General features: G+C 38.0%; 1 protein-coding gene across 8 annotated transcripts in view; it reads left to right on the top strand.

Moving 5' to 3' along the window:
* The window catches only part of LDLRAD4 (low density lipoprotein receptor class A domain containing 4), a 638,510-nt gene that overhangs the window by 105,399 nt on the left and 507,523 nt on the right, over positions 1–25,588 (top strand). For 4 of the 8 annotated variants that reach the window (XM_044002883.1, XM_044002857.1, XM_044002968.1 and 1 more), the window contains exon 2: positions 1,667–1,739. Coding sequence is in view for 2 of the 8 variants with exons in the window: in XM_044002831.1 (XP_043858766.1) it covers positions 1,726–1,739 (14 nt within the window). In the remaining 6 variants the exon portion in view is untranslated. The other 4 variants (XM_044002912.1, XM_044002824.1, XM_044002847.1 and 1 more) reach the window with 4 other exon arrangements.

Genomic DNA, 25,588 nt, shown 5'->3' with positions numbered 1-25,588 from the left:
CTGGATTTGAACTCAGGTCCTCCTGAATCCAGGTCCAGTGCTTTATCCACTGTACTACCTAACTGCCCCTCCATAAATTCTTAAATAAAGACATCAGGGGAGCATGGCAATTCTATAAGATGATAAATATACAGTTTTCACTTTATTATTTTACAAGGAGTTTGACTAATGGGAATATTTTAAAATATCTGGATTTGATGGAGACCATTTGAAATCTAAGACAGACCCAACTTTTACTCTCTTTTTCCTTTTTCCCACTAACTTATGATTTAAAAAAAAACTCACAAGATTTCTTGTTTTACCCTAGAAGAAAAAGCTAACTCATGGAAACAGCTGAATGCATCTTTAAGTTTAACTCGTTTTTTTCTAAACAGAGCTTAATAATAATTTTAAAAATCTGCTTAAAATAGAATATTCCACTTAAAATTTGAATAAAAGTTTCAGTTTTGAAATGTAATTTTAGATAAATTTATGTTTCAAAAGTACGACATGCTTTTTTGTTTCACTCTACATGAAAAGGTATAGACATTAGTCAATAAGCATTTATTAAGTGCCTACTATGTGCCAGATACTGTCTGTTTCAGGGGGAAATATTTTTTAGTCTACTAGATAACTAATTTCTTCAGCTCCTTAAACTTGTTTTTCCTTGTCCTCTCAAAATATATAAGTGAATATCAAAAGCATACTCCAGTAAAGCTGGTAACTACACTAAATGGTGGGCTAGTTTTCTGAATTCTGCCTCTGAAGAAACGGTGCAGCATTTGGAACATACACGGACTGACTGAGCTGGTTGCTGAGAAGAAGCACAAAGTGTACACTGGAAGAGAAAAACTAAATTGTTTTCTTCCTTTGCTGAGCACAGGGGTGGGGGTGGGGAGGAATGTTTGTGAATTTTGCACCATCGATGCTCAGGTGGAAATATAGAAAACAATAAGTCATTTTGACATACCTGGCCTTGGTGAACCGCCACTGGAATGCTAAGAGGGTTTTCCAGCTACACTTAGACATTTTTATTCAGATGTCTTGGCATTGGCTGATCACTTGAGAGTGACATATGGTAGGAACACGCTCCGAGGGGCAAGTCTCCCGGATGGCACACAGTACCACGTAAGCTAGACAGATGGCGGCTTATTCAACCTTGGAAAGTAGTTTAATCCTACATATTGGCAGGGATGGGTGCTGGGAGAGATGCCTGTGGAATATGAGGCAAAGTGGTAGTGGGTTTACTTGAAAACTGCTTAGTAAAGGAAACAGAGGAGTGAGGACCTAGTATGGTGCCCAGCACCCAGTTACAGTGTGATGTACACAGTGGATGCTCAATAAATGTTGAGTGGGCATACTGACGATAAAGAAAATCTGTGAAATTGAACTGGACAGTGTCTGAAGCACCAAGTGGGAGGAAGGTCTCTTAGAAGGGTTAAAGGTAGGGTATAGAAAGGAAACACTGTAAACTGCTTTGCAGCTTGTCACAAAACTTAGCTTCCCCAACCCTATTCCTTCTGAGTTATATATCACTTACAGGACTGTACTCCTTTTACAAAATAGGAAATGCAGATTTCTATTGAACAAAGGGTGCCATTGGACCTTTTGTTTCAACTCTTAGAATCTCATATTGGGGATGTTATATCAGAAAAGTATTTACTAAGACTATTTTTCTTTCCATTAGGATAATCTGTATTTACAACATCAAGGTGCCATCTTCCATTTGGGTCAGTTTCAGGATGTATGCAATTTGTAAGGTGAGTAAGTGCTTCCTCCCCCCCCCCCAATGTTTTTTGTGAAGAAAGGAATGCTAGAATTCTAGGGCTTATTCTTGTTTTTGTTTAGTTTTTCTGTGGAAAAAAAGTTGTGCATGTCTCCAGGTATAAGAATTATCTCTCTAACTTAGCTTTATTCTTTGATACTTTGATCTGTGATTTCATTGGTGCATGTGTTCCTTCCACTGATGAAGACTATAAGATCTATGCACCTCTTCATCTTGTGCAGTTCTTTTCTCTAATTTGTGGAAAAAATACAAATAATATGGGATTCTTTGACTCCTCCCCAATGTTTTATACGTTGTCATTTTTGCAGTGGTATATGGATATATAAACATATACATTTTTAGATTTTCTACAAATAAATGAAGACAATCAAGCTTCATATTTATATTCGAGATGCTTGAGTATGATCTTTGTCAGGAGAGGCTAAAATATGAAAAAAAAGTTAAGGTTAATCAGCTGGGATTCTGAATTTTTCCTTGCAGGCAGGGTGGTGTAGTGGAAAACTTCCTGGACTGAGAGTTAGGACATCCTGGTTCTAGTCCTAGCTTAGTTATAAGCTGTATGACTGTCAGCAAGCTATTTCACATGTTTAGAACTCAGTTTATCTGTAGAATGAGATTGAATTAGTAAATCTCCAAAGTCTCTTTTAATCTGAAATCCTATTGTTCTAATTTAAAAAATTGTTTTGCAGCTTAGGTTGTGCATCAAAAAAGTTTGGATACTGGAATATCTATGTTGTTGTTGTTGTTTGTCCTTAATTCTTGAAGAGGACATGACATCGGGGTTATTTCATGACTTGCAGTAAATTGGATTTAAGTGAGGGAGGGCTGTGCAAGGTCGCCAACCTCACTCTCTCCTCCAGAGCCATCTTGGTCCAGTTGCAAGACATACATCAGGTCAACTGGAGATGATCCTGGATGTTTAAGGCAACTGGGGTTAAATGATTTGCCTAGGTCACACAGCTAGTAAATGTCTGAGGTGAGATTTGAACTTAGGTTCTCTTGACTCTAGGGCCAGTGCTTTATCCACTGTACCACCTAGCAACTCCTAGAATATCTATGACTATGGAATGGATCAGATGATTTTCTTCTTTATTTCATTTCTTATATATTTGTCCAAGTTTGGGGGCATTTGGGAGAGAAGATAGTTTGGAATTTTAGACTTTTGCTATTTGGCTTTGGCCCCTGGTACTCTGTATAGTATTTTTAGTCCTTGCATATTTGTAGACTCCAGATCTGACACTAGAACCATCTAGAAGCAAATAGCTGCCCAGTGAATAAAATACCCTTTGGTAAAGCACGGATGGTGTAGTGGCAAGAACACTGGACAAGTGTTTGTCAGCTTTTTGCTTAGCCAAACACTTAACTCAAAGGTTCCCAAACTTTCTTGGTTCATGGCACTTTTAGAGTCTCTGTGATTTTTTCACAGTGCCTCTGGGCCAAAAGAAATGCCAAATGGTTCCATTTATTAAGGTAGTTAGATCCAAACAAATTAATAAGTATTTATATCCTAAGAACTTAGTAACCATTTGACAAAATAATATTCATAAACTGGTAGAAAAATAATATATTTTTTATTCTTAACTACAGTTGTCTAGTAATGGGAAACGTGCATCTGTTAGACACTGCACAACTTTTTTTTTTTTTTTAAGTGAGGCAATTGGGTTAAGTGACTTGCCCAGGGTCACACAGCTAGTAAGTGTTAAGTGTCTGAGGCTGGATTTGAACTCAGGTACTCCTGACTCCAGGGCTGGTGCTCTATCCATTGCACCACCTAGCTGCCCCTTGCACAACTTCTTAAACCTTGAAATCTTAGTTTCCACCAGTCCTTTGCTTGGAGTCTGCCAAACTCATTTCCTGTTCTACACTGATTTGTACAGGGTGTTTTTGTTTTGTTTTGTTTTGTTTTTATCACAGAAACTATCAAAAACCTAGCATCACAAAGATATGACACCCCAAGTGAGAAAGTTACTGGTCTGGCCCAAAGTATATCTTGTGTAGTGTCTGACAGATGCAAAGTATTGCTGTGTTTTCCTTGACAATTCAAAATATCCTATTGTTCCCCAGTGTACTCACTTCAACGTCTCAGAACACCATAGTTTGGGACCTTCTGTCTTAACCACTTCTTATCTTAGTTGCCTCATCTGTAAAATGAGTATTGCTTATCTACCTCCCAGGATTGTTGGGAGGATCAGACGAGAAAAATGTTCTATGAGAGCACTTGGGAAAGTATGAAATTTTCCTCAGGTTCTTTTTGTTCACTGAAATAAACCTTGCTAGGTAAATGTCTCATTGCTTAAGGCAAGCATATTTTATGAAAGCTCCCTGGAGGTTCTTCCAGCATCTCCCCCTGGCCCCTTTTTATGTAGGAATGCTGTTGGCCTTAAATTAAGAAATTGGTGATTCATGAAGGACTTATCTCATCCCTTAAGCTAGGCACAAGACTAGTTCAAATGGCTCTTATGTTTTGGGTTCAGCCTATGCTGCTGTGGATTGAGAATCCAACACTGGTTAATAAATGGTCTCCTGAGGTCAGGATATTTCCTGTACATTGCTAAGTAGAAGCTGAGTTGCTCTCTCTCTCTCTCTCTCTCTCTCTCTCTCTCTCTCTCTCTCTCTCTCTCTCTCTCTTACTTTTTCTCCCTTCCTCTTTCCCTCCCTCCCTCCTTCCTTCCTCTGATTGGACTCAGGATCCAATTGGACTAAGGCTTGAAAATGTGGAGAGAAGTAAGAAAGAAGGAGCTCTTTTTACTTTCTCAGGCTCTCAGGACCAGTCTATTCAGGCCATTCAGGTTCAGTTTGTGGTCTTTTACTTGGAGGGAATATCAGTGATTTTAAAAAGAGATATTGTTCATAATGTCCCTGTGAATGGTGGGAATCCATTTCTGTTTTTAACTACACACACTGCTCATGGTCTTTTGTCTCTGCTGATTCCTTGTCTTCTTTGCTTTGGTGATTACTGATCAATTGCCCTAGTTCTTACTTAGTTTACTGTATCACTTAACAGCTTATAGTGAAGACATCCTGGCTTTAGATGTGGAAAACAGTACCTGGGATCTACTAGCAAAGGTGATAGTAGGGGTGTAGTTTATAAGGCTCTACTTTCATTATCTCCAGAATAGTCACCATTTCCTTTGGGAAGCGGATGTGATGGAACAGCCTTTTCATGGCTGAGCAGGCAGGGTGTACATCAGTCACATGCCCTGGGAATTGCCAAAGAGAAATTACAAGAGAAAGTATGAATTCTTGCAAATCGACAAGGTGATTGATAATCTCCTTATACTTAAGTTTGGAATGTTCCCATTGCTGTATGAAGTAATATTCAAAGACCTATGGAAATATTTTATTGACTGCACTATCATATATTGACTTTAGGTTTGAATAAAACAAGGCCTATTCCTGTGTTGGGGCATCAGTGCAGTTAGGAGGCATGATATGCAGAACTATAGGTGGCCCCATGCATCCTGAGTAAATTTACGAGCACAGACATGGATTCCGAGGTGTCATAAAAACCTTCGCACCTCTAGAAATAAGTTCTTACAGCTGACTATCCTGAAATGTATTTTTGCTCTGCTACTTGCAAAAATATGTCCTCTAAACAGCTCACAGCTGGATTGGGAGACATTACTAAACACTGATAAAATGGATAAGGTGATATTCAACCTTTTTTTTTGGCTCTACTTCCCTGGTTAGGACAGTTGGTATAGGCATGTAGAGTTGTGCACTATCTGCAGAAATGTGACTCCCCAAGGAAAGTAGACCTTCTTGGCCCTTGGTAAAAACTAGGACTAGGTTTCAATTCTTATTTTGTGCCAGAGTCCTTAAATTGGATAAAGGGTCAGCCCTGGGACTTCCTTTAGACCTCTTGAGATATTTATGCTCTTGAAGGGGGAAAAGTCCAAATGCTATAAGGTCTTTAGAAATGGGAGAAGTCGAGGAAGGTCTTTAACCTTCTCTTCCAGGAGGGAAAATATGCTAGGCTGGTTTAGGAAATTTAGAGAAGGTGTACTCATCTTTCCTTTCATTTTCTGGATCAGTGAAGATGTATTGAAAGAAATTCCTGAAGCATCTAACTTAGCACTAAAGCTCAGTAAGTATTGGCACTAGTGACACAATCTTGAATGAGATTTACTGCAAAGTTACTCAATGGTAGAGGAACATATTGGGATAAGAATCATTAGTTCAAGTCTCCCATACTTGGTTTCCTGCCCTTTCCATTCAGGAAGCAAGACTTCAAAACTTAAAGCTCTTTTATTGTCATTATGAACAATAAAGGGTCAAATTGGGAAATCTCTGCTCTTTTTTCAGGTAAGCCTTAGGGAATTGAAATGTATTATGGGACTAGAGAGAGGCAGGGAATGTGCTCTAGTGTGAGCTTTATAGTCCCAAGGGCTGGGCTTTTTTTTTTTTTTTTTTTTTGGTGAGGCAATTGGAGTTAAGTGACTTGCCCAGGGTCACACAGCTAGTAAGTGTTAAGTGTCTGAGGCCGGATTTGAATTCAGGTACTCCTGAACCCAGGGCCAGTGCTCTATCCACTGCACCACCTAGCTGCCCAGAGCTGGGCTTTTTAAGCAATTAGAAAAATAACCTTAGACATGTGCAAGTTACTCCTCTCCATCCTAGCTTCCTGTCTTCATGTTACATTTAAAATCTTAAGGTAAAATCAAAAGAGATCCATAGTACTGGAGAAGCTTTAACTTGGAGTGTATGTTCCTGTGGTCTACAGTGATAAATAAACTTTATTTATACCAGGTCTGTCTATAAAACTGTCCTTGGCACCTTGCAGTAAAATAGATTAACTTGTTGAAATATTATGAGAGGAAAACAATTAAAGGTGTAGAATGACGTATCATGCTTCAGGCACCTCAGTAAGAAGAAGGAATGAAAGCCCACTTTAAAAGGAGGTTCAGGGGGCAGTTAGGTGGTGCAGCAGATAAAGCACCAGCCCTGGATTCAGAAGCACCTGAGTTCAAATCTGGCCTCAGACACTTGACACTTCCTAGCTGGGCAAGTCACTTAACCCCCACTGCCCGGCAAAAACCCCCGAAAACCCCAAAAAACAAAAACAAAAGGAGGTTAATTTAGAGGCTTTCCTTGGAGAGCCTGTTGGCTCAGGCCTCTCAGGCAGAGGGTTCTACTTCATAGGTTCAATATAGCAGAAAATTGGATCCACTCTTTGTGTTTTTTTTTTTTTGTGAGGCAACTGGGGTTAAGTGACTTGCCCAGGGTCACACAGCTAGTAAGTGTTAAGTGTCTGAGGCTGGATTTGAACTCAAGTACTCCTGACTCCAGAGCTGGTGCTCTATCCACTGTGCCATCTAGCTGCACCCACTCTTAGTGTTTTAACACCTAAGGTTAAGAAGTGAATGATCCTGTGGTGGGATGGTGGGGTTTGTGGATTGGGCATGATCTGGTTACATACATCACATTGCTATAGATACCTTGAGATTCCAATATCTTAATTTGTTATCAACCACTCATTGCCTGCCTGTCTTCTGCTTTTTTTTCATTCCTGCTTCCATCCCTCTGAGGGGTTGTGGCATGTGTGACCTTCAGGGCTCTGTTTCTTGTCCCCATTTTCTAGTCTCTTGTTCTCCAGTGACAAGGAGTGAAAGGGGAGCTAGGAATATAGATTTGTCTGGGGCACAGTTTCTCAAGGGCTCTAAAAGTTGAGATAAAAAAATCAAAGTTAACCCATGCACATAGGAAAAGGTACTAGGAAGGAATCCCAGCAGTTAGCACCACTTTTCTCTTTTTCCTTTTCCTTTCCTTTGTCTCTTTTCTTCCTCTTTCCTGCTCATCTTTATCCTTTCCCTCTCCTTTTCCCTCTGGTTTTCCTTGGTGCAAGATGGAATTATGGTTTGGAATCACTTAATTTATTTTATCATACACACACATACATATATATTTAAGTATCTGTAAGGTACTTCATCTGTAAAGTGGGGATAAGAATAGCACCTTCAAAGCAGGGTTGCTGTGAAAATCAAATGTGATAATATATATATATAGTACTTGTAAGTCTTCAAGCACAATATAAACATTATCTATTATTATTGTTGTTGTTATTCTATGATATGGTATTAAATTATCATATAGCATTATTCTATGGTATTATTATTCTATGATAGGAGTCCTTAATATGGGCATCCATACTCACCCCTGGGGGTGTCTGTGAAGAGATGGGGGGGGGTCTCTGCATTTGGATGGGAAAAATACATCTTTATTTTCATTAACCTTTAACTGAAATGAGCATTTCCTTCAATTATGAAAGTGGGTTGGGGCAGTTAGGTGGCACAATGGCTAAAGCGCCTGCCCTGGATTCAGGAGGACCTGAATTCAAATCTGGTCTGACACTTGACACTTACTAGCTGTGTGACCCTGGGCAAGTCACTTAACCACAATTGCCTCATCAAAAAAAATTATGAAAGTAGGCAATAAACATCATTCTGAGAAGGAGACCATGGCCTTAACTGGGTAGCCAAAGGGGACTGTGACACCAAAGAGGTTATGATTCCTTGGGCTTCTCTATATACTCCTTTACAAAAGTAAAGGAATGCTCTATCTTTTGGATTAGTTACCAGCCCCTTGTCCTGTTTGCCTGTGCCCCATTTCTTTCCACTGATTCAAAGCTCTGTTTAAGGCCACTTCCTACATGAGGCCTTTCCAGATCTTACCCCCACCCCATGCAGCCACAAGATGCCTTCTCACCCTGAAATCACTCAGCCTTTACTTTCTATATTTTTTTGGGGGGGCAATTGGGGTTAAGTGACTTGCCCAGGATCACACAGCTAGTAAGAGTTAAGTGTCTGAGGCCGAATTTGAACTCAGGTCCTCCTGAATCTAGGGCTGGTGCTCTATCCACTGTGCCACCTAGCCTCCCTTCTTTGTGTGTATATATATATATATATATATATATATATATATATATATATATATATATATATATATATATATATTTTTTTTTTTTTTTTTTTTTTAGTCAGGCAATTGGGGTTAAGTGACTTGCCCAGGGTCACACAGCTAGTAAGTGTTAAGTGTCTGAGGCCAGATTTGAACTCAGCTACTCCTGACTCCAGGGCTGGTGCTTTATCCACTGCGCCATCTAGCTGCCCCCTTTGTATATATTTTAAATATGTCTACATATTGTTACTCCGATGGAATGTAATCTCCTTAAAGGTATGGACTATTTAATTTCTATTTTTGAATTTCCAGCTCCTAGCACAGACCCAGGCAATAAGGAGGTGCTTACTAAAAGCTTCTTGATACCATCCGGGTGATGCTGGGAATTTGTGCCTAGGATAGTGCTTAGCATATGGCAAATACCCCCTATATATGGTTGTCTGGAATTACTAACGGTTCTGGAAGCCTAGAAGGAAACTTCTCTCCAAGGACCTCAGAAATTCTGGAAGGAATGCAATGAAAAAAGTCATGGTGATCTTGGACTAGTCACTTAACCTTTAGTTTACTCATCATAAAATGAGAACAAGTTTGACTGGATAGTGTTTAAGGTCATCCTACTCTGTTTCCTTATTACTAGGAGACATACTATCTGGAAATAATACTATCCTTTTTTTTTTTTGGTTTAAACTTATAAGGTAAGAAGCATCAGCAACTGATAACTTGAAAAGTATCATCAGACTGCTAAAAAGCTAGGAAATTTTCCACGTAAAAAGTTCGTGGAGGGGTGGGGGGAGGAACGTGGTTTAGTGGAGGTGGATGTGGGTGGTGTGGGGAATAAGAGTATAAAAATAAACCCTTCAGAAACTCTGGGTTGCTTCATGGCGTGTGTATTTTTCCATATGGGGGAAGGTTTGAAATAGTATTTCTTTTTATGGGATTTTAGCAACGGGCTCGAAAGTGAGGCTTTGTGGGTTCACTTTCCCTGTGTAGGTGATATAACTTTTGTAACAGTGAGAGAGAGCGCGTAGGCAGCGTGGCAGGAGATTTCTGCGAGGTTCTCTGTCTTCCCTCCTGTATCCCTCCCCCCCCCCCAACTCCCAGCTCCTCCCCTCGCTTTCTCTAACCCACTTGAACGGCACCGAAGTGCAAAATGTGCTTTTGCCAAGGTCAGTTTCTTGTGATGACTTGCCTGTGGCAAGTGATGCCAGTTGTAACAGACTGAGTCTCAGCAGCTCGCACAAAGTCACATTGGTGCATCTGCGGAGGACATCCATCCAGAGCAGGTTATCCTAACTGGGGTCTGGGATTTCCTTACAAGGCTGGCTGCTGAATTCCAGCAGATTTCTTTAACTCCTCCTGTCTGGGGCGAGATTGCCTCATGGCTTGACGGCTATGCGTCCATGTGATGAATTGGTCCTGTCTTTCAGGAGCCCTTAAGGAATCTTTAGAGTACCTCAAGGTGATTTTAGACTTATGGGAATTATGGTAGGTTGACCTGTAAGTACTTCAGCTTCTATTCAGACAGGAAACTGGAAAAAGGAGAGAGCTGCTGGAGCATGAAGTGGGAGGTTTATTTGACTTGGAAAAATCACTTTAAAGATTGTTAGATAAGAAATGTGATGGCTGGGGGTGAAATACTCGAGACCGGTTTGGAAAGGACATACAGCATGAAAATAAGGGGTTTTATTCTAACCGGTGCAGCCCGATGGCACAAAAACAGAGCATCTATAGATTTCATTGGAGACCTCTTTTAAGCTCCCTTCTTGAATGAACATAATATAGCATTTCTTTTTCAAAGTCATGGGGAAGGCATAGATATATGTGTTTGGGCATGATTTGTGCCAAAGACTGCTTTGTAATGCTTGATTAACTTTAAGAATATGGCACTTGAGAATTCAAAAGAAGTGTCTGCGGTTCTCTGAGCATGTAGGGTTCTCTTGAGGCTCCGAATGACACTGTAGGAAACGTTTGTTCATTTTACACTTCTGCTATTATATGATTTGTCACGACGTTTTGCAGTTTTCTGGCTTGCTCTCGGCCAGCCTATGGAGGGGGCTGCCGAGGAGGGAAGCTGTCTCGGATTGCTAAGTAACGATCTTAGATGTTTGAAGTACTGCTGGCTGCCTCATCCCAACCCGTTCATAAGATTCCTGGGAATCTGGCGAGGTGTTTCAATATTTTTGCCCCATGTTCCAGGGGGCTTGAAGTGCGGGTGGGGGTGGGGATGGGGAAATACAATTGGTAAACTAAACTGCACACCCTGGTGCTTTTAATGCTAAATGATCGTGAAGAAAATAATACTTTGAGTAGACTGCGTTTGCAGTATCCTGTGGCAGTGTCCATTGGTGGCATATTAATTCAATATAGTTTTGATTTTCAAAAATAGAAGTTTTTCATTCTCCAGTCACAGCCCACTTGAATGGGTCTTGAAGGGCAGGGACTACTTATCTTATTATTTAAAAAAATATTCACAATGCTTTGTACAAAGTAGACACTTAATAGTTGTCTATTGAATTACATTTAATGAAATTGGTCAAAGTATCTAGATGAGAAAAAATATTTTGATTATTCTGTGGTCACCATTTCAAGGAAGTCTTTTCTCAAGCAGAATAAAAAGGCTGTATGTTGGAAATTGGCTTATAGGATAGTGTTCAACTTGGTTTGTCCTAAATTCTGTCATGAACTATGTATTACACATACATAATATAAATCCCTATGTGTGTATGTATATGTATATATACACACTTTTTTGTAGGTGCTTTTTAAACTTGTGCCACTTGTATCCAAGAAAAAATATTCCTTTAGAGTCTTCTAAGCCAAATAAAACACACTTTAAAAATCTTTTTTTCCTGAATAGACAGGTTTCTTTTTAGTTGCACTAGTTTTTCACTAGTTGCTTTGCAATAGTTGTTGAGATGTGTGCCTTTTTCTTGAGGATCCCACTTTCTTGGTGTAAGTCAGTCATGCTTGTCTCAGTTTGTCATCTTGCAGATTGAGAACTACATATAAGTTACCTGTGCATACCACACTGGGGTTTTCTAAAAATTAAATAATCAGCTAAAGCTAGATCTTTTTGGAAACAAAGAGACTGTTAAGTGTTACATTGCTTTAAGGTCTGGACTCATGTTAAAATTCTGGAGAGTTGTCTCTAAGGCTGTGTCTGTAGTAGTACTTTCTGAGACTCCTCTTTCCTCTTTCCATTTCAAGTGTGTCTTGTAGGAGCAACTGATAGTAGCAGCAATCATAGCTTTAAGCTCCCTTTGACCCTGGATGGGTGCCAAAAGAGCAGCTGCAGGAACCATGGGGGGGTGATGTTGTTGGTTTCAATGCAGTAGGAGTATCCCACACAGGTTAGTGTGGTATCTCTATTAATGCTTCTAGCTGTCCCAGTCTTGCTAAGTCCTTATTCTATAATACTCTCCCTTTACATTTATTCCATGAACAGCAGGATTAGGTATTTTTTTTGGGGGGCCAATAAGGTGGGAAGATCCAACGCTACATTTTGAGGTGGGTGGGAAAGTTAGTTTAGGTAGTTTTCATTGTTGGTAAACAGGCATAGCTCAAGATTGGTTAATTCCTCTAAGGAAAGGAATTTGTTGGGGGCATTACTAACAACTCAGGGTAGCTTTTCTAGTAGTCTTTGAGTGTGTTTACCTTAGATGTTAACTACCGTTCTGGGTATGTGACTTTGGGGTATTCTCTAATGGAACACATTATTGAATTCCATGAGCTCAGAACCATCTTAGACCAGAGGCTATACTATTGATGGAAATCTTTAAGAGGGTTAAGTGGGTAGTGTGCAAGACACCTTGTTCTGTATAGCTTAGTAGGATTGATGGATATGTTGGGACAGTTTAATGACCACTTGGAACAAAGGATGATGGGAATGATCAGGAACCAGATAGAATGGTGAAAACTACTAGGGTAACCAGGATATCACCAAAACTTTGAAACTAAGGGTAAATTGGATGCCTTAGTCTCCTCCGGTATGTCCCTAATGAACCTACTATCTTTTCTCTGGCATGGTGCCTATGCTTTTCTGGACCAGAAGTGTAAATAGCAGCCAATTCATTATGCAAGAAGAGGGGGAAAGTCTGAATATCCTAGGTAAGGAATGGACTACTCCATTACATTCAAAAAACACTTATTAAACATCTACTTTGTGCAAAGCTTTGTGCTAGGTATGGGGAACCAAAGACAAAAGTGAAGAACAGTCATTGCCTTCAAAGAGTTTACATTCATGGTCTGATTTGAGGCAGTATTTTTCTGGGACCACAATCAAGGGCAGACTCTATAGGGCCAGGGCCTGATTGACTCAGGAGCCTAAAGGAACTACATAGGATATGGTGTAATGAGGGAATGATGATTCCACTCTGAGGAAGGTGACTCCAAAGTAGATAGTTACATAAAGGGAAGATTCTTGGGTTGTTTTGGGAGAGACTAAAATTTGGCAGTTAGGGAGCTTCTCAGGCTAAGGTGTGTATGTGTGTGTGTGTGTGTGCGTGCGTGTGTGTGTGTGCACACGTGCACATGTACATGTGCCTATGCCCATGTTGTTTACAAGGTTATAGCAGAGATAGTATTTGAACTTCAGAACCTGAGGAAGTCATTTTTCCTCTGTACTTCAGTTTCAACTTTTGTCAAGTGAGGCATTTGGAATAGCTGATTGCTGACTCCTCCAAACTCTGATGATCTTTATGTCAAATTTCCTTAAATAATCAACCAATCTATCAGTCAGCAACCATCTACTTGAAGTATGTGTCTTGAATATGAGACTGCAGAGCTCATCTCTGCCTCATTTTCCTCCCAGGTCTATAATCTTCTGCTCCCTCGATTCCCTGTCTCCCTTCAAGACTCTGCTCAAGATTCATTTACTTCAGTTCCCTCTCCCAGCTCCCTCAGTTGTGAATATGTTCCCTTTACAGATTAACTTTATCTAATCTATATGTATCGACTATTTAGTTATTTACAAAATGTCTTCTCCATTAGAATATAATCTTCTTGTGTGCATAGACTTTTTTTTGCCCTCTCCTCTTTGGCATTTCTTTGTATCCCCAATGCTTAGCACATAGGAAGAACTTAGTAAATACTTGTTGACTGACTACCACAGTAATATTGTGTGTGTGTGTGTGTGTGTGTGTGTGTGTTTGGTGGGGCAGTGAGGGTTAAGTGACTTGCCCAGGATCACACAACTAGTAAGTGTTAAGTGTCTGAGGCCAGATTTTGAACTCAGGTCCTCCTGAATCCAGGGCTGGTACCTTATCCATTGCACCACCTAGCTGCCCCCCACAGTAATATTGATGGTAAAAAAAAGTCAAGAATTCAACATTAAGATAAGTGTAGTGTCCAAGCATGCCTTTAGAGGGCTAAAGATAAAGTGGACCTCTACTCTCAGTAGAGTTGGACTAATATATAGGCTGCAGATTGAGGTAGTTATTTATAGACATAGTCAATATGTTAATTAATTTTGTTTGAGTGTATATATTTGTTAAAAGGAAGGATTTTTCAGGGGGAGGGGAGAGGGGAAGTCTTGTGAGTGATTGGTAGTGATGGTAAAAAAAGGATCAGTGAAACATTTAAAAAGATAGAAATCTAAGGGAAGATGAGGGAGTAACTCAGTCAGATAGAACTGCAACTGTAGAAAAAGATCATACATGCAGATTTGGAAAAGAATTCTCATTAAGAGAGCACTAACCTGCATGATAAAGATCATGATGTAGGTGGACCAGCATGACTAGCATAAACATTTTGCAAACCCATAATGACATTTCTTGTTCAGGTGGCAAGAAAATTTTATGTAGATATAGATAGATAAGATGAAACCTTATCGATCAGTGCCAGGGGAGATATTAAAAAAGGCTTCAGGGGTCTTATTTTCAACCCCACAGTCTGACCCATCAAAGAGGATATATATTAGAATGCTGGATATTGTTAGCACATCAGGGTAGGCAATGAACATGAATTGTAGAGGCAAACAAAGAGGAAGTATGCCTGTTCTGCCAAGAGAAAACCCTGATATTTCTTCTCATGACACTCCTTTTAAGCAGTTAGGCAGTGCTATTGCTGGTGTTTGATACTGGTTGTAGTCTCAAACTGAGGAAGTCATTTTATGTCTAAACTTTGGTTTCAACTTCTTTTGCAAAATTTGAGTGAAGAAAGGAGTCTGAGAAGACTTTGTGGAAGTGAGGTTGTGAGACTAGGTATTAGAAAGCTTTACTTTGTGTTTTTCATTATATGCTTGTTAGTGCATAATATGAGGTTAGGGGGCATAATGTATGTTCCAGTGGCTATGTGATCATACTTCCTGGAGGTTTGGGTCCATAGTATAATACTGAGAGATTATGCGATAAAATTGTGCTGTAGGCAGTGTAGTCAGCTGTAGGCAGTGAAGAACCCGTTTATGATAATACCTTCTAAAATCATTCTCCTTCCTCTCTTTACCTTCTTTAGGGCATGCTCAATAGGGACTAGAAATCTGACTATAACCTAATTCTACAACCACCTTGCAATTTTCTCTCCCCTCCCCATCATCCATGTTGGTTGTCTGAGATTCAGTCATATCTTCCAACCTTAATGTCTTTGATAATGCTTTTCTTTTCCTTAACATCATGTTTTCATGGTACCAATTATTGACTTTAGGTGGTGTAACGATTGGAATGACGCCACCTGCTGGATACTTACTGTAGAAGAGTTCTGCCCATGAAGGGAAGGTCTTTGAGGGCAAGACCAGGAGTCAGGAAGTGACGCGGGCTAGTGGGAGGAGGAAGGAAGAGACTGGCGCTCAGTCTCGCGCTCTTTCCTCTGGACTCTGGTGGAGAGCGGAGCTAGAAATGTGCTCTCCCTTTAATAGATAGGAATCTAGGCTTTTCTCTCTCTCTTTACCAAATTCTTATTCTCCTTAATAAATGCTTAAAAGTCTAACTCTTGCTAAAGCTTATAATTTATTGGCGACCACTCATTAGATAGTTTAGACAGTTTAGCTAGAATTTTAGCCCCTTAACAGTGGGAAGTATGGTTGCATCCACTGTGTCAGATCCCTAGAATCCCTGTATACTCAAGATGAGCATTACAGGATTGCTATCAGAGGCAAAAAAAGATGAAGAAAACTGCAAACTACCTTTTTTTTTTTTAAACAATATGGGGTTTGTACCTTGTTTCTTTCCCCTTTCAGATTGCTTTATCTTCTGTAGCTCTTTGAAATTAAAAATTTAGCAAATTAAAAAAGAAATTATTGTAAAAGTGTAGAGAAGTTTTTCTCTATCCAGCTCAACAATTGTCTCCTGTGTGCCTACCTACCATGATAGTAGGGTAATACCAAGTTTGATATTTTTATTTTTTAAAATTATTTTGTACATTCCAATTTTATTTAAAAAAACATACTGATACATTTTATTTCAACAAAACAGCTACTTTCTAACAAATCCTTTTACAAATTATAATTCCTGAAAACAGTATTATTGATCATTGGCAGAAAGGAGGGATTTCTCCTTTGACTTTAATAGTATGACACCAATGAGGTAGAAAGTTAAGAAAAACATGGTCCCTGCCCTCATGAACCTTATGGTCTTTAAGAAGGATGTAACGTATACACAACAATTATATAACATATAATAATACATAAGTGCACTAGAGAGGTACAAAGTGCTATGTGATATCTAAAGAGTGACTATGCAATAATAGGGAAATCATGGAATTCATGGAGGAGATAGTATTTGAATTGGATTTTAAGAGAGGAGTAGGAAGCAATTCAGCAGGTCAGGAAGGGAAGAGTGAACACTCTAAGCCCAGGGAACAATGGGATTAAAAACATAGTGGTCTGTTGGAGGAATGCAGATGGCATGATTTTATTGGAATGTAGAGAATGTAGAGAGAAGTGATAAAATTTGGTTGGAAATATGTATGGTGGCAATTTAAATATAAAAAGTCACACCACCAAATTAGAGCAGAATGGAAGATTATATATTTCACAGTTATATACAGGGAAGAATTAGTAATTAAAAGGTTTAAAAGATTATCATAGAAGATAAAATGGATAATCTTGATTATATAAAATTGAAAAACCTTTTGCAGAAATAAAAACAGGTAGCTACAATGAAAAGAAAAGATAGAGTATAAAACAATCTTTGTATTTTATCTTTGATAAAATTTGACATCCCAACTCTATAGGCTATATGTATACATATGTGTGTGTATATGCATATAATTGTCATTCTCCAATAAACAAATGGGAAAAGGACATGAATAGTGTTTCAAAAGAAATACATTAAATGATGTTCAAGATCACTTATAATTGGAAAAATGAAAATTAAGACAACTTCAATATCCCATACTATGCCTGTCAAGCTAACAGATACTAAAAGATGGGAAAACTCATTGCTGTGGAAACATAGTAATGCTAATTCGCTGTTGTTGAAACTATGAATCAATGGAACCATTCTGAAAAACAATTAGGAACTGTGGGAGAAAAGCTACCGAATTTTTTTATACCATTTAGCCTAGAGATTCCACTACCGGGATTATATAACAAGCGGTTTATTGACAGCAAGAAAAGACCCAAACATGTACAGAAATATTCATCACAGAATTAATTTGTGATAAAAAACTAGAAACAAAATAAGTGTCCAACAATTGATGAATTGCTGAACAAATTATAGCATATGAATATTACAGTTTTCTAAGCAAATATTTGTATTAAGAAACCAGGAAATCATACATGAAATGAGTAAATTAAAGCCAAAAAAACCCAATGCAATGACTACAACAATGTAAATAAATTCAATGTAGAAAGGCAGCAAAACTCTGATCAAACATAATGGTCACTGTTAGTACCATACTGCCATTCTCAATGTTAAAGGAGACATTCCTCCTTTCAGTTAATAACTGATACTTAGACTGGTTATTTTGGTAAATGGTTTGTTGGGAAGCATCTATCGTAGCAAAATAAAATCTATCAATATACCGATGGGGGAACAAAGATCGTAGAGAGCTTTAACTGTATGACAAAGGGGTTTGTATATTGTTTTATAGATAACAGAGAGTTACTAAAAATCTTTGTTCAGAAAAGTGATACGACCAGATCTATGTGGAAGATTAATCTGGTAGCTTTATCAGTTACAGACTTGGCAAGGTGATGAGGGAGAGTGTAGGTGGAATGACTTTTAGACATCCATTGTAGTGGTCTAGACAAATGGTTTTAAGGACCTCTAATGAAGTGATGGCAGGAAGAATAGAAAGGAGGGTATGACCACGAGGGGTATTACAGAGACAGAAATGCCAGGACTTATTAGTTAATTGGAGAGAGAAAAGTAAAATATTTCTAACATGAAAGATTAAATAGACCTTTCATATTCAAAAATTCAGAGGCAGGGTGAAGTAGTAGAGAATGCTCTAGACTTGCAGTCAAAAGACCTGAGTTTAAATCCTGCCAGTTACTAGCTGTGTGACTTTGGGCAAGTCAATTACCCTTTCAAGCCTCAGTTTCCTGATCTGTAGAATGGGAACAATACTATCTACCCAACAAAGTTCTTGTGAGTGAGAGTTGAATGGAGTAATGTATATTAATGATAATAAGAGCTAAATATTCATGAGCTATTATTAACCAAAGAAGCTGTGCTTTTAATAGACTGAACATGGTCACTTTGTAAGCCAAATAAATTATGCACAATACATTTCCCCCCAGATATCTCCAGTTTTGAAAAAAGTGACTTGATGAAAGAGTATTAAAATGGTAGTGTAGGCATTGTGTAGGGCAGAAGTGTCAAACTTGCCACCATGACCTCAAATAGCCTACAACACTTCTGAGTTTAGCTTAAACTGGATTAAAATGTAGTTGGGAAATATTTAACAAAATAAATAAAATATAATAAAACATAAATAATCTTTTTTGTAGGAGTTTGTATTTTTAAAAACTTTGCATAGTAGAAAATTCAACTGCTTTCAAAAAGTAAGTGATTAATATGTTGCTTTCTTCTTTTCTTGTTTTTAAAAAATATTTAATATTTCATTTCCCTCCAGTTACATGTAAAAACACTTTTTAACATTCATTTTTTTAAAACTTTGAGTTCCAAATTCTCTCCCTCGTTCCCCCACCCCCTGAATGAGATGGCAAGTATTTTGGTATAGGTTATACCAAAAGGAAAAATAAAGATAAAATTTAAAAGTATGCTTCAATCTGCATTCAGACTCCATCAGTTCTTTCTCTGGGGACAAATAGCATTTTTCATTATAAGTCCTTCAGAATTGTCTTGGATCATTGTATTGCTGAGAATAGCTAATTCATGTATAATTATCATTGTATGGTATTGCTGTTACTCTGTACAATGTTCTAGTTCTGCTCATTTCACTTTGTATCCATTCATGTAAGTCTTCCCAGGTTTTTCTGAAACTATTTACCTCATTATTTCTTATAGTACAATAGTATTCTATCACAATCATTTGCCACAATTTGTTCAGTCATTCCCCAATTGATGGGTGTCCCCTCAGTTTCCAATTCTTTGCCATTGTAAAAAGAGATGCTATAAATATTTTTGTACATATAGATTCTTTTCCTTTTTGTTTTTTATCTTTTAGATATGGACCTAGTAGTGGAATTGCTGGATCAAAGGGTATGCACAATTTTATAGCCCTTTGGGGGGGTAGCTAGGTGGTGCAGTGGATAGAGCACTGGCCCTGGAGTCAGGAGGACCTGAGTTCAAATCCAGCCTCAGACACTTAACACTTACTAGCTGTGTGACCCTGGGCAAGTCACTTAACCCCAATTGCCTGACCCCCCCCCCAAAAAAAATTTATAGCCCTTTGGGCATGGTTCCAAATTGTTCTCCGGGATGATTGAATTACTTCCTAACTCCATTGACAACGCATTAGTGTCTCAATTTTCCCACATTCCCTCCAGCATATGTCATTTTCCTTTTTTGTTATATTTGCCAATCAGATAGATGTATGGTGGAACCTCAAAGTTATTTTAATTTGTATTTCTCTGATCAATAGTGATTTAGAGTATTTTTCACATGACTATAGATAACTCTGATTAATTTGTTTGAAAACTGCCTGTTCCTTTTCTTTGACCATTCATCAACTGGGGAATGGCCCTTATTTTTATAAATTTGACTCAGTTCATATTATATTTGAGAAATGAGGCCTTTATCAGAGAAAATTGCCACAAAATTTTTTCACAGTTATGATTAACTTGTATTTCCCTTGATCCTGTTTTCCCATGTTTATCCTACTCTCTCTCCTTTTACTGTCTTCAAAAGTGTTTTTCTTCTACTACCCCCTCCCCATCCACTTCCATCCTATCAGTGACACCCCCTTCTCCTATCTATTTCCCCTCCTACTTTCCTATAAGATATATTTTTATACCCAGATGAGTGTGTATGTTATTTTTCCTTTGAGCCAGTTCAGATGAGAGTAAGATTCAAGTGCTCCCCTTCATCTTCCCCATCTTCCCTTCCATTGTAAAAGCGCTTTCACACCTCATTTATGTGCAATAATTTACCTCATCCTACCTCCCTTTCCCCTTCTCCCAGTGCTTTTCTCTTTCTCACCCTTTAATTTTTTTAGATATTATTCCATCATTCAACTCATGCCCATGTTCTCTATCTACTCCTTTCAACTGCCCTAATAATGATAAATTTCTTGGGTGTTATAAGTATCATCTTCCTATGTAGGGATGTAAACTGTTTAACTTTATTGAATCCCTTATGATTTATGTTTCCTGTTTACCTTTTTATGCTTCTCTTGAGTCTTGTATTTGAAAGTAAAATTTTCTATTCAGCTCTGGTCTTTTCATCAGGAATGCTTCAAAGTCCCTTATTTCATTGAATATCCATTTTTTCCCTTAAGGATTATATCCAGTTTTGCTGGGTAGGTGATCCTTGGTTGTAACCCTAGCTCCTTTGCCCTGTGGAACATCATCTTCTAAGACCTGCAATCTTTTGATGTAAAAACTGCTAAATCTTATGTTATCCTATCTGTGGATCCATGATATTTAAATTGTTTCTTTCTGGAACATTTGCATTATTTTACCTCTGACCCAGGAGCTCTGAATTTTGCTGTAATATTTCTGGGAGTTTTCATTTTGGTATTTCTTTCAGGAAGTGATCAGTAGACTCTTTCAATTTCTATTATACCCACTGATTCCAGAATATCTGGGTAGTTTTCCTTGATAATTTCTTGAAAGATAATGTATAGACTCTTTTTTTTTTTGATCATGGCTTTTAGGTAGTCTGGAAATTCTTAAATTATCTCTCCTTGATCTATTTTTTGGGTTGCTTGTTTTTCCAGTGTGATATTTCTAATTTACTTCTATTTTTTTATTTAAAAAGTTGTTTTCTTTTTTCTTGATCTTTCATGGAATCATTAGCTTCTAATTGCTCAATTCTAATTTTTAAGTACTTATTTTCTTCACTGAGCTTTTGTATCTCCTTTTCTCTTTGGCCAATTCTACTTTTTAAGTAATTCTTTTCTTCTGTGAATTCTTGTACCTGTTTTTCCTTTTGGCCAACTTTGCTTGTTAAGGAATTCTTCTCTTCAGTTGATTTCTGTGCCTCTTTTACCATTTGGCCTACTCTATTTCTTAAGGTATTATTTTCTTCAATACATTTTGGTGCCTCCATTAACAAGTTGTTGACTTTTTTCATGATTTTCTTACATCACTCTCATTTTCCCACTCCCAATTTTCCTTCTACCTTTCTTATTTGATTTTTAAAATCCTTTTTTGAGCTCTTCCATGGCCTGAGACCAGTTCATATTTTTCTTTTAGGTTTTGGATGTAGCAGTTTTGACTTTGTTGTCTTCTGAGTTTATGTTTTGATCTTCTCCGTTACCATAGTAACTTTCTTTGGTCAGGTTCTTTTTTTGTTGTTTTCTCATATTTCTCTAGCCTATTTTTTGGACTTTTACCTTTATATGTTAAAGTTGAGCTCTGCTCCTGGGGTTGAGGGGACACTCTTCCAAGCTTCAAGTTTTTTAAGCAGCTATTTTGAGAGATAGTTGTGGGGATCTGAAGGTTTTCAGTTCTTTCAAGGTGGTATGATCTAAGGAGAAGTGTGTTTACTATTGTCCTGGCCTATGCTCTGGTCTGTAAGCCACCACAAGCACTCTTTTCTGCCCTGTAACCATGATCAGCATCCCATTTCCCTGTGGCTACAAGCTCTGGTGTGCTGGTGCTCCTTTTTTGTCCTGGGGCTCTAACCCAGTACTAAGACCCAGATTCATGAATGGGCAATTCAACAGAGTCCTACACACAGTTCCAGAAAAGGGACCCCTGTAATCTCTTTCTGACTAGTTGGCCAACTCTTTACCATTTATGGTCTTAGAGGGCTGGAGGCCACCAAGGCCTGTTGCAGATTTGCTGGAATGAGGCCTACACTGGTACAACTTGCACTAGAGCTGGACTGTGTTTCATTCTCACCAAGTGTGACAGACCTTTCTTGCCTTCCTTTTAATTTGTCTTGGGCTAGGAAATTGTTTCACTCTATCCTTTTGTGGGTTTTGCTGCTCGAGAATTCATTCTGAGGCATTATTTAAAGTTGTTTTAAGGGGAATTTGGAGGAGCTCAGGCAAGTCCCTGCCTTTTCTCCACCATCTTCTTCACTCTTTGTATAATAATATTTTAAAACCAAGTCTTTATGTGGTCCTAAGGGACCCTTATATATGGATTTGTGGTTCATGTTACTTTTTGAGTTTGACAAAACTAATGTAGTAGATATTGTGCTCAGGACCAGGCATAGTTGTTTGAAGTGACCATGTATAAATCATTTAATCTTTTTTTGTCTCAGACAAATTTCCAAGATTTATCTGCGGGGCTGGCTAGGTGGTGCAGTGGATAAAGCACCGGCTTTGGATTCAGGATTACCTGAGTTCAAATCTGGCCTCAGACACTTACTAGCTGTGTGACCCTGGGCAAGTCACTTAACCCCCATTGCCCGCAAAAAAAAAAAAAAAAGATTTATCTGCTATATTATAGGTGGGTTTCATTTTTCTCCTAATTTAATTACCATTTCTTCTATATATGGCTTCCAAATTTCCAAATATTTTAAATTGCTAAACTAATTTATTTACCTAAATATTGTAAAGATTCAGGATGTTTAAAATTTCTGAAGTCTTAAGGGGAAATACTAATCTATAATTAAAAAAAAACCATTCTTTTAATGGGACACAGTCAAAATATTCTAATAATATTTTCACTTAATATTATAAATACTTAATATTTGACACTTGATATTTTTCACTGTATTTCATCATTCAGACCTGAAGTAAAGTATACTTAAATTTTTTTTTTTTGGCGGGGCAATGAGGGTTAAATGACTTGTCCAGGATTACACAGCTAATGTCAAGTGTCTGATGCTGGATTTGAACTCAGATCCTCCTGAATCCAGGGCTGGTGCTTTATCTAATGTGCCACCTAGCTGCCCTGCCCCCAATGAATTTTTTTTACTTCTGACATCCTGAAGACTGATGACTTGCTTAATTTACTATGGTTATTCAAGGAAAACTTTTAGTCTTTAGTTTTATTTCTAAATTTAGTAAATAGGTACAGTGTCACTGACTGTGGAGACCCTGCCACTGGAAGTCAACCATAGTTGAAGATTTTTAACAACTTAAAGACATTTCTTGAATACAAGCATATTTCATATGGCAGGGAAGGCTATGGAGAAAGCAAATTATAATTTTGATTATCTTCAGTTGGATACGAAGCAGAAATATGATAAAATAGATGTAATATATTCTTTTTTTTGGAGGTGCAGGGCAATGAGGGTTAAGTGACTTGCCTGGGGTCACACAGCTAGTAAGTGTCAAGTGTCTGAGGCTGGATTTGAACTCAGGTCCTCCTAAATCCAGGGCCGGTGCTTTATCCACTGTGCCACCTAGCTGCCCCGATATAATCTATTCTTATAGTATGTTATGTTTATAGATACAGGTTTGATTTAGGTTGTGAGGATGTTGAGATGAAGAGAGTATTCACAAATACTTTCCTTTCAAGAAATAATTGGCTGTCCTCCCATAGATCAATTACATTCTTGTCTCAGACATTCACTGTCATGACTTGACTCATTTCGGTAAGGTAATGTGTTTGGGATCTTGGTGCTATCACTTAAATTATAAGTGTGGTACCTCAATTATCCATATTGTTCCTATTTGTTTTAGTAACGGAGTTTTAGTTGACAAAATGCCTCTCATAAACATGTGAAGCAATGGAAAGATCAGTGGAGTCAGAAGACCTGGGTTCAAATCCTGACTTTGTGTAATCATAGGCAAATCATCTGATTTCTCTGGATATTACTTTTTCACACTATCTCAACGATATAGGGTATGTAAAGCATGTTGAAACTATAAAGCACCATGGGAATGTGAGTAATACTACTAGTACTATTACTACTAATAATAATTAATAAAAATAATAATAATTGAATAAGAGGAGAAGAGCACACTTACTTGCCTTTGGAAAATTACATCTTTATTTTAATTACCCCAAATTTTCCTCTGAAATGAAGGCCCATCTTATTTTTTAAACATTACTGCTCTTTCAGTGATATTGTATGATGATAAGTAGTTGCTGCATGCTTTGTTTTTGAAGAGGAACAGTGACATCATGGAGAATAAATAGGGGTGTACTGGAGTCAACTCCATTGTTAAATTTTCAGTGTGAATATTCACACCTCAGAAATCAGCGAACGCTACAGATCAGGGCTTGATTTATTGTTTTGTTTATTTCTAGACTTAAGAAAGTGATAGAAAAAAATCTTAATGAGATAGATTAAATTTAAAAGTATGTCATCCTATATTTTTCCTCCAGAGAGCTAGTTGCAGAACATTTCCCAGTATACCCCTGGGTATGAGTCATGGCATAATAGTTTTTTAAGAAATGAAATTGAGCATCACCCAAAGGTCAATAGAGAGGCACATGGTGGACTTAAGCAAGTTGTAGAATATTGTAAACAAGGAATTATGCAGAGAATCACAGTCAGTTACATCAGCTACTGTGCTAAGACCTAGAGTCACAGAGACAAAAAGGAAGCAGCCCCTACCCTCAAAGAACTCACATTCTAATGGAGGGGACATATACATATAAAGGTATACACAAGACAAAACCAAATCAAAGTCCAATGTAACCTTTGAGGAAAAGAAATGGCAGGTGGGGGAGGGGAGGGAGGAACCAGAAAAAGCCTCATGCAGAATATGGCAGTTCAATTGAGTTTTGAAGGAAAACAGGAAGTTGAGGTATAGGTGGAGAGTATTCCATGTATAGAGAATAGTCAGCAAAAAGCATGGAAATGGGAAAATTGAATGCCATGCATGATTAAGAACAAGTTGGTCAGTATTACTGGATTATAGAGGATGTGGAGGGGAGTAACGTATATCAGAAAGGTAGGAAGGGACTAGGTTGTGAAGAGTTTAAAATACTAGTTCATATTTGATCCCAAATATAATAAGGAACCATTAGAATTTATTGAATATGTTTGTATGTACATGTGTGTGTGTGTATATATATATATATATATATATATATATATATATATATAAGGGTTATTGTTTAGACCTGCATTTTAGGAAAATAATTTTGGCATCTATGTGGAGGATGGATTGGAATGGTCAGAGATATGATGCAGGGAGACTGATTAAGAAGCTATTTCAATGGTCCATGTGGGAGGCAGTGAGAGCCTGAACAAAAATGGCGGTTGTGTAAATGGAATGGGATATATTTGAACAATGTTGTATAAATTGTGGTTGTTGTTCAGTGATTTCAGTTATGTCTGATTCTTTGTGACCCCATTTGGGGGTTTGGGGCAAAGATATTGCAATGGTTTGACATTTCATTCTACAGCTCATATTACAGATGAGGAAACTGAGGCAAATAGAATTCAATATGTGGGGTGAGACAGTGAGGAGTCCATACAGACACCAAAGTTGAGTACAAGGATGCCT

Source organism: Dromiciops gliroides, chromosome 1 (assembly GCF_019393635.1).
Source record: "Dromiciops gliroides isolate mDroGli1 chromosome 1, mDroGli1.pri, whole genome shotgun sequence".
Classification (NCBI taxonomy): domain Eukaryota; kingdom Metazoa; phylum Chordata; class Mammalia; order Microbiotheria; family Microbiotheriidae; genus Dromiciops; species Dromiciops gliroides.
Note: the sequence above shows the minus strand (reverse complement) of the source record. Positions and strands in the feature narration are given on the sequence as shown.